Below are 9,920 nucleotides of genomic sequence, written 5' to 3'. Positions count from 1 at the left end.
GGTTAGAAAAAATCTTGTAACTCCTGTGTTCAAAGAAAATATGTCCTCACTCTGGTCAGATCTGTCAGTCCAGTTGAGTTTTTGTTTTTGTTTTTATCTTCAGATCCCAATCCCAGTAGAGCACTGGATTTAATCTGGATTATATGAGCTAAGTGGTCAAGTTTAAAGTTTTTAAAATAAGGCTGATACTTTGAACAGTTTCTATGTTTTGTTATGTTCTATGTTTATGTTTCTTTTTTTCACCCAACAGCATGCAGTGTGTAGTCCCTTTTAGAGAGCTGATAATCCTGAATTATAAAAATCTGATTCTGATCAGCATGATCAGCTCACTTTGATTTTAGGACATGGGTGTTCAAATCTATAAATTTAGATAAAACAATTAATCAGAATTTTAATCCATTCTTTTCGTACCAGTGTTGGAAAACTCTTTGTTTTAGTAAATTAGTTTAAGGAAGACCTGATCCTGAACGCTTCCTAGCTGAGGTCTTACTGATGCTTTCCAGAACGTGCTCTGACATCATAAGGGAGGGCTACAGGTGCAAATGTGACGGGTAACCCTGACTTTACAGCTGCCTTGCTTAAAGATTGGTACTGAATTAGGCACACCTGCAGTATTGAGTACTGATTCACAAAAAATCAAATGGTACCATATTTTGGTACCTAAACGCATCCTTGTGACTGTGAGGGAGCAGAAGAGTAGGCAATTTGCCATGCTGGGCATGAATACAGCACTGCAAGTTTACATGTGAAGAAATAAATACGTCAAATTAAAAAACTTTGAGATTTTTTTACTAAACATATTAATATTTATAACTACATAAAAACAAAGTTACTTAAAGTTGGTACTATTGAGTACTGACACCGATTGCCAGGTACCAGGCGTTGGTACCGTATAGTTTCAAATGTGGAAGGTACACATCCTTAGCCTTGTTAAATGTTTTAACAGCCCAGCAGCTTTTTTTAATCCAGCCTTCTGCCTGGATCAGGATCTGGATCACAGGTATCTCCATCCCACTCTAAAGTTTTAACAAAGTCAGGGAGTTTGATCCATATTAAGCCAGAACTGGGTTACCTGAAGAAATCTGTAAATCATCACATCCTCTTTTGGACAAGCAGATTTTTCTCATGCTAAGGGGAAAACTTCAATTTTATGCATGTGGTTCACAAATTCAAAAAATCAAAATCTATTTGAAAAAAAAAATCATCAATTACTGTGAAAATATGTACAAACATAAGGGTTAAACTTAATGTAAATCCAGTTTATGAAACACCAATATGTGCACATGGGTAGTACAATTTTCTACAAATCAGCTAAATTAAGTATCATCAGCATTTCTTTGCTTGTTATCTTTTTTTCTTTCTGGCCTTATGGTGTATTCTGGTGTTAGCGGGCTGCTGGTCTCTGACAATGCCACATATGAGAGTCTCTGGGTTAAAAGTTTGGTAACCCCTGAACTAGATCTAAACCTGTATAATAAGCTGATTCCAGGTTTCATTAAAGGAAAGGACATTTAAGCAGATGGAGATTTGATTGTAATTTACTGTTCTAACCCCATCAGATTACATGTGATTACATATAACCAAACCCTGAACATAAAAACAGCAGAGCCCAAGTTCAAACCTTTAACTTGGTCTCACCATGATGACAAAAACCCTCTGTAAGGATGATGGAGATGAAGCACAGTTACTTCTGGCTGTATGTGTGACGTGTGTCACAATACTGTTGAGAGTCTGGTTAAAGTCCTGAAATAAAGGAATGTACAGTCCCAAAAAAAAGGGAGACGAGGTGTGTGTGTGTATGTTTTATTACAAAGGTCAGTTTCACATATTAGTAGAAATAAAAACATCAGTTACATCACAGCTGTTTCCTCCTCATCCTCAACAACTTTCATCCTGTGTCCACACTGCCAGAGTAAACCCAATGTGTGTGTGGTCACTCTCCTGTGTATCTTGGTGGTCTCTTCTCTATGAAGGCAGCCATCCCCTCCTGTCTGTCCCGGGTCGGGATCACCTGCAGGCGCAAAAGAATGTGATTCCACAAAGCCTCCCAAAACCTTCACTTCCCAGCTTCACCTCTGAGTCCTGCTCACCCTCTCAGGACTCTAAGAGTGTGCATAACCTCCTCACCATGTATCATCCCTCACGTTAAGATGCTGTTACCAGTAACAGAGCTTTGTGCTTGGTTGAGAAGAAACAATAGTTCAAAAGTTCTCACCCGAGCGTAACACATCCTCTCTACGGCCATGGCTGACCTCATGTTCACCTGCTGTAAAAAAAAAAAAAAAAAAAAAAAAAAACCTCAGTCACATGACTCATGAACCAAAAATAAAAGCTGTCAGTGAGTCAGGCGTACCTCCATCCCTGTGTTCATCGCCTCTTTAGCCAGACGCACCGCCAGCGGAGCCTGAAAACACACGTCAAAGGTGTCCAAAGGAAATACATAATAAATGTAGCATAACACGACAGAAACGCTAATCTGAGCAAGAGTAATCTGTCAGTACAGTTAATGTGAATCACATTTACCTGACAAGTACAGAAACACGTCAGATTTTAAGATTCGAGACTAAAATGTGGCCTAAAGGCACCAAAAGTGGCAGCTGCCATATTGGAAGGCTGCAACTCACTTTTGCTTTCCAGCCTGTCAGTCAAATTACCCACAGCCCCTAATTATGCAAATGTATGCACAACTCTTTGCCTCTTTACAGTCTGAACTGATGACTCATAGATTTCAGCCCTGAGCATGTTGCTGTGGTGGAATAAAGAAACAAGCAACAGAGACCAAAGCTGTGTTTTGTAGCAGGCCGTGACTCGGAAGGACTTAAACAGTCAGCTGCAAAATACACCCTTATTAATCCACCGCAAACCTGCTCTCACTGAACTTCAATCCAAACCTCATCTTATCATTGAACAAGCACCACCGTGTGTGTGTGTGTGTGTGTGTGTGTGTGTGTGTGTGTGTGTGTGTGTGTGTGTGTGTGTGTGTGTGTGTGTGTGTGTGTGTGTTCCTGTTTTTTCCACTTGGCTGGTTCTCTGGCCCTAAAATTGCAGCATCTGAACTGGAGTGAAAGAAACAGAGAGAGACAGAGGCCTGCAGAGGGAACCAAGAGCCAAGGGAGGAAGATGTGTGTGTGTGTGTGTGTGTGTGTGTGTGTGTGTGTGTGTGTGTGTGTGTGTGTGTGTGTGTGTGTGTGTGTGTGTGTGTGTCTGTGTGTCTGTGTGTCTGTGTGTCTGTGTGTGTGTCTGTGTGTCTGTGTGTCTGTGTGTGTGTGTGTGTGTGTGTGTGTGTGTGTGTGTGTGTGTGTATGTGTGTGTGTGTGTGTGTGTGTGTGTGTGTGTGTGTGTGTGTGTGTGTGTGTGTGTGTGTGTAAGTGGAAGAAAGAATGTGTGTGTGCACTCTGACCTGCGGGAGGATCTCTCTGGCCAGGCTCAGAGCTTCTCTGTAGGCAGCGTCTCCTGTCTGATTCTGATCCACTGATCTGTTTACAAGACCCATCTGAAGGGCTGTGGGCCCCCCCACACACCTTCCTGATAACAGTGAGAGGAGACTTTTAAAGACGGGGTACTCTGTTTTCCTGTTCTTTAAAAATGGATATAAAGAAACAACGCTTGATTTTCAGACTAAATGTGTGCAGATTTTCAAACAGCTACATATTCATTTGTTGTTAAAAAAAAAAAGTCTAAATCTATCTATAAACTGCTCAAAGCGATCTCTATGAGAGGGATGCGCTGAAAACATCAAGGTCTGCACACAGCTCTGCCCCCCTTGCCAATCAGAGGGGAGAGGGTTTGTGGAGCTGGGAGTCTTAAAGGGACAGCAGCTCAAACAAAGCACTTCAAACAGAGGCTGTATAAAACATGGACGCAGTCTCGCCGACATCACCCGTCTGTTTCTGAAACGGAAAATGAAGCACATCGGCTATAGCAGCCATATTGGTAGTGGCAAGGGCTTTGAGTACAGCCATAGGGCACCTGTCGGTCACGTGACCCTCAGGTGTACCTCTTATTTAGGGAGCTTGCGATCATGACATGATGAGAAACAGGAAAGATGGAGAACAGAGAGGTAATCAGGAAGCAAAGGACAATTCCTGGGGCTTGGACCAGCTACTGCCCTCACTAGGACTTAAGCCTTTTTACTGGGGCAGATCTGCTAAGCTTAACCAGCGCCCTCTCTGTGATGCCTTTGTTCTACCTCTGACATGCAGCAGTTTCTGAAAAGACTTGATCCATTTCCCTGTTGTTTTCATATTTCTGTGATTGTTTCTTCATATATTTTAATGTTTCATAGATATTTTTCATATGTTGGTTTGAAGTTCCCATTTCTCACCTGTGAAGATGAGCTCTTTGGCCTGAGCCATGCCGATCGTCCTTGGAAGCCGCTGACTGCCCCCTGCAGGACAAACCAGGTGAAGGTCAACCTGTCACAGCTGCTCAGACCCTCTTCTGTCTTATTTAATACTCTGCATGTGTGTTCATGTATATGTGTGTGGGCTTGTGTGTGTGTGTGTGCTTGTCTTGCTGATATTACCAGCCCCTGGGAGCAGCCCCCGACTCGTCTCAATCAGTCCCATCTGAGCTGACGACGCTGAGACAGAAACACAGAGGACGATGAAGGTTATTACACTGACTGAGAGCTACACACACATGTACCCACACACACACACACACCTGCTAACTTAACTCATCCTGGCTCAGCCAATCACAGAGCTCCCAACACTGATGCAACCGATCAGAGGAGGAATCAGCTCTGTGAACAGCTGGACAGATGTGTGTGTGTGTGTGTGTGTCTTATCAGCAGGAGGTCATTAATAAAACACACACACTCTGATCACTGCCTCTGTTTGCAGAGACAGTTCTCAAGCTTTAACATTCAGTTTGTTTCCCTCCAGCAGACTCGCGCTGGTTTAATGTCTCAACAGTCCTCAGACAGTCTGTTGTGTTCAGGTTGTTATTATCATCACGCTGTGATTCTGTCGCTTGTATACACATCTGTTAGTGCTTCATTCTGATTGGTCATTACATAGAATTATTTACTTGCAACAGTCTTCACTTTCTCAACAGAAGAGCGCTGGTATGAGGAACAGTGTGTCAGATGTGGCTTTGAAGGACTGACTGCGATCATGCCAGTCTGCAGAGTGCTACTGTGGGTACAGCTCAGACTGTTGGTGTAACAGACTTTTTCATGGGACTTACTTTAATCAAATTTAAATTAATAGCATCAAACAAATTAAAATAAAATGAATTTGTTATAACATTCCTTGATGTTTCTTTTTCTTAATTAGACCTTTAACAGACAGGTGAAGAACAGACACACAAGATGAAATCTCATTAGCAACAACAGCTATTAGATATGAAATCAAGATATATCACAAGGACTGAGCTTTAGGGGTCAAAGGTCACTGACCTGCAGTGCGAAGGTCACAGGCCAGGGCGAGCTCCAGCCCTCCTCCCACAGCAACACCATCCACAGCAGCTATGGTGGGCATGGGCAACAACGCTGCAGGAGAGGGCAGTTCAATACACTATGCTTTACACTCAATGACACTTAAAACACGTATGTAACTCTCTCATGTGATCTTGTGCTATTGAACACACTTAATGATACAATGTAACATGTATTTAAAATTTAAACACAGATAGTTTCTAACATATCAAAGGCTCTGAAAAATTTCGTCATGCTATTCGCCGACATGGCTAACGGAGCTAACACCAGACATGAATAGAATAATGGAATAAGATATTCTTTTAGTGATCCCGTAGGGGAAATTTTTTTTTGCCACAGCAGCTTTTTTTTTTTGCCACAAGTGCAATAAATGCAATAACAATAAAAATTGAATAGTAATGGGATAAGAATATGAAATTAGAAATTTGAAGAAATATAGAAAAGTAGATAAATATTATTTGTTATGATGTGTTATGGAGTGTTGTTGGATGTTATGGAGTCTTCCTGCATGAACACCACATTGGAAGGATTTCACCTGCTGTGAGCAGACAGGGAACAGGAGAGCAAGACTAAACAGACTGGTGGAGAAGTCTAGCTCAGTCCTGGACCCTGTGGAGGTGGAGGCTGACTGGAGAATGTTGACACTTATTTTATATATGATTTATATATGAGACTTTGTATTGCTGCTGTGACTCTGAATTTCCCTTTGAGGATAAAAAAGTGCATTCCATTCTATTTTGTGACACCCTTACATGTATGTAATATTCTAAAATGTACACCTTTACATGTCTACATGTATGTATGATTTAAACATGAGAGTAATACTGTATCCTACTAAACACATCTGTTAGGTTTTAACATGCCACTCTAACATTCTGTATATGTAACATTCTAACATGTATGTGGCATTCAAACATGGCTAAAATGTAGGTATCATTCTTGTATGTTTGTAAGACTTTAACACAAATGTAATATTTAAAGTTATAACCTATATAAAATGCTGACATTCTTCATGTGTATCATTCCAACTTGAACAGAGCATTTGCACATGTCTGTAAAACTCTAAAAGTTAAGAATCATTTCTAAATGTAAGCAGGATTGTTACATGTTTTATATCGTGACATGGTTGATAAAATGTGACGTATACTAAAATGTGTGCCATTTTCCGAGCACGATATTAAGAATCAATGTACGCATTACGTTTTAACATGATAGTTATACCATCATGCCATGTAAGAAACATGTATGTGATTCTCTTTCATGTATGCAGCGTGTGTCTGACCTATCTGAGTCATGAGGGATCTCAGGCCATGAACAAACAGATCAGACTCTGCATGATTCATCGTAGCGCGTTCCTTCAAGTCAGCTCCTGTAACAAAAACACACACACACCTGGCACTGATTCACTTAAGAGAACATCATCACACAAACCATCACACACACACTCCTACACACACACAAACACACTGAACTCTCACCTGCGCAGAAAACACCTGGAACCAAGCTCCTGAAGATGACCACACGAGTTACTGAGTCAGAGGACAGAGAGGACACCAGCTCCCTCATCTACACACATACACATACACACACACACACGCAGGCTGTCAAACAGTGTCTGTGTGTGTGTGTGTGTGTGTGTGTGTGTGTGTGAGTGTGTGAGTGTGTGAGTGTGTGTGCATGCTCACCTGTGATACAAATATGTATCCTAGTGCGTTTCTGGCCTTATGACGACACATCAGAATCTCAATGATCCCTGAAAGAGACAAACTATTTATTATTATTATTATTATTATTATTATTATTATTATTATTATCATTATTATTGTTATTATTACTACTACTACTACTACTACTAGTAGTAGTAGTAGTAGTAGTAGTAGTAGTAGTGCTTTCCAAAATACTCAGATACTTTACAGATAACAAAAACACATAGAAAAAGAGAAACATTACAGATAGACACACTGCACACTTAAACACATTGAAACAATCGTTTGACCCTCAACAGTTAAGAGAAATACTTAGGGGTTGGGTTTTGACCAGGGATTCAAATGTGTTCCTAAATTGTGTATAAATAATGCCTTTGAACTGACAGTTTTGTTTCCTTCTACCAGTGTGTAATTTGCTGTATGGACAGTATCATTGAGTGAGAGGAAAAAAGGTTCTGAAGTGGGGATGAGGATGGAGCCTATCATTGTATTCCCGTAGCAGGTGGGCAACAGTCTCTGTCACTGCAATTTTAGTGGATGTAAGCTTAAAAAGTTAGTGAACCACTGCTCTAGTTCATCACAAAGACCAGCCTTTTGTTTTAATTTGTAGCTGGATACAAAATAATCTCATCATCATAAGAATGAAGATTTTAATCTGAAGTAATGTCCAACAATAACACCATACACAGAAAAACCTGACAGAAAAAAAATGTCCACTTAGGGCCTCCGTACTTATTGTTTATGTTCCTCAAAATATGAGCTCAACTAGAGGAGGAACACGTTACTCCACGGTTCAACACTTAGTGGTGAAGCATAACTTAACATCCCATTGTACTCTACGACTACGAGAATTTTCTCGTTTTTCATCAAATATGGCTCTCAACAGAGGTGTTGCATCAGAATAAGCTTCACAGTTTAACCCATCAGGTAAACATTGAGTGTGTTGCTGAGTGAACTGTTGACTAAGTGTGTGCCCATACAGGTAACTGTGTGTTCGTACCGTTGTCCTCTCCTTCTAACCGCTTCATATCTACCTCCAGCTGACCCGCAGCCGCTGTGTGCTGCCAGCGGTGCTGCGCGGGACTGAACGCCGTCAGAAGGCGACCGCCACCGGCGTAAATTGTCGCTCCGCCATTGGGGGTCAGAACGGAGGTTTGTTCGCGTGTTTCACGCAGGAGAAGAGGCGGCCACGGCCTGAAGGAGCAGCGTAGCCCGGGCAGTCTGCGGAGGAAAGCTGACATACTGACTAACTCTTTTTAACTGTCTGTAACTAAGGGCAGGGAAACAGGAAGTTTTCAGGAAGCACAAGATCAGGTATCATCCAATCAGAGGAGGAGCTCAGACCTGAACTTTAGACCTAACTGGTTCACTTGTAGGCAAATTATTCTTTATTATAAACAATTCATATTATAAATACAGCACCACAGACAGCCCCTGTTTCACGTAGGACCACACCACAATCAGGTTAGTGCAAATAATCAACTATAAGAAAGTCTGGTCCATACCCTACTACTAAACACTACAAAAAAAAAACATTACTTTTGAATGTTTCTGTGGTCCTATATATTCATACAATTTTAGTGCTAGTGGGAAAAACTTTTCTATTGTTGCTTGAATTTCAAGCTAGATGTGATGTACATTACAGATAACCTGTAAATTAATATATTTTATTTCCATAATGTGGATTCTATGATTAAAAAAAATGATAGTCCTTAGTCCTAATTTTAAATTCAGCTTGCCTACAATTCCACATAATTCTGTGTAATAAAAGAAATGTGTTTGAAATAAATAACTAAAGGCTCAGAGTATAGTAAGGTTGGATGAGGACATATCATCCAGAGTAGTCTAAACTGGATTTGACAGTCAGTGCCTCAGAGAAGAGATACATCTTGACCATTGACTTTATAATATATGGACCACTTAGTCATCTGAGATTTCACCCATTTGTATATGATATGGAGAATTAAAGCCCCAGAAGGCCTTTATCCTCTTTGCAGACAGCTACATTCTGTCTTCAATATGATATGTGACAGGACTTTGGTCAAATTGTTTGACGTTATTTTTTCTATATGTTTTAGGTATATCTGTGTGTTGACCATCTAGCCGTTTCACTTGGCCACATCTTCCTTGATGTTTATCACTGGGTGTGATGCTGAATTTAAAATGTAATGTGGAGGTGACAGTGTTCCCGGGACTCATTTCAGTTACAGGGAGTTTTACACTTCCTAATGCCACTCATTATTTGAGTCACAGAAAACATTGCTGCCCATAGACTGTACTTAGAAGTAAATCTAGTCTTCTTTAAAAAAAAAAAAAAAAAAAAGAAGAAGAAGAACAAGCAGAAGAAGCCAAAACAGTAGTACTATATTCTATGTAATTCCCAGCAGGGGAAGAATATGGTTTTTGATTGGTGGAGATTATGTGAAGAAGTCTGTTAGTATATGTTTTTTAGTTCTCAGCTGATTTAGTTCCTATGTAAACATTTTTTGTGGTCTCTATCTCTAGTTTCAAATCATCACAAACACAGCATGATGTTCATTTAGTAAATTATTGCTCCATTTAGAGTCATACAGACCATGCCTGATTGTATTCCACTGGCTTTATCTTTATTAACACAAACAGAACTGGCTTCTGGTCTCTGCCTTCCAACAAGTTTGCATTTCATTCCCTTAATTTGATCCTATTCCATTGCTTTCATCGCATTCAATTTCTTTGATCTCATTCTAGGTAAATGCCCAACAGGGGGCAAATTCACTGGTAGGAAGGAGAAGATT

General features: G+C 40.5%; 1 protein-coding gene across 1 annotated transcript; it reads right to left on the bottom strand.

The window, feature by feature from the left end:
* Positions 1–1,793: 1,793 nt before the first annotated feature.
* On the bottom strand, positions 1,794–8,453 carry echdc2 (enoyl CoA hydratase domain containing 2). The gene is made up of 11 exons (XM_074667759.1): positions 8,147–8,453; positions 7,126–7,193; positions 6,919–7,006; positions 6,723–6,809; positions 5,402–5,494; positions 4,526–4,582; positions 4,325–4,387; positions 3,401–3,525; positions 2,354–2,404; positions 2,216–2,266; positions 1,794–2,011 (listed from the first exon to the last, which is right to left on the bottom strand). Exons 1-11 carry the CDS (start codon positions 8,385–8,387, stop codon positions 1,934–1,936), a joined length of 1,002 nt encoding a protein of 333 aa, XP_074523860.1. The 5' UTR covers positions 8,388–8,453; the 3' UTR covers positions 1,794–1,933.
* Positions 8,454–9,920: the final 1,467 nt, after the last annotated feature.

The sequence above is a fragment of the Halichoeres trimaculatus genome, unplaced genomic scaffold (genome assembly GCF_033239565.1).
Source record: "Halichoeres trimaculatus isolate MK-OKI-2021-1 unplaced genomic scaffold, fHalTri1.1 fHalTri1_scaffold_4, whole genome shotgun sequence".
NCBI lineage: Eukaryota > Metazoa > Chordata > Actinopteri > Labriformes > Labridae > Halichoeres > Halichoeres trimaculatus.
The sequence above is the reverse complement of the archived record's forward strand: the minus strand, read 5'-3'. Positions and strand labels throughout refer to the sequence as shown.

Coding starts and splice junctions, on each gene's coding strand:
- echdc2 (XM_074667759.1), bottom strand. CDS start 8,387: ATGTCAGCTTTCCTCCGCAGACTGCCCGGGCTACGCTGCTCCTTCAGG. Junction 7,194..8,146: donor GTTAGAAGGAGAGGACAACG/GTACGAACACAC, acceptor TGTCTCTTTCAG/GGATCATTGAGATTCTGATG. Junction 6,810..6,918: donor TCCAGGTGTTTTCTGCGCAG/GTGAGAGTTCAG, acceptor TTTTTGTTACAG/GAGCTGACTTGAAGGAACGC.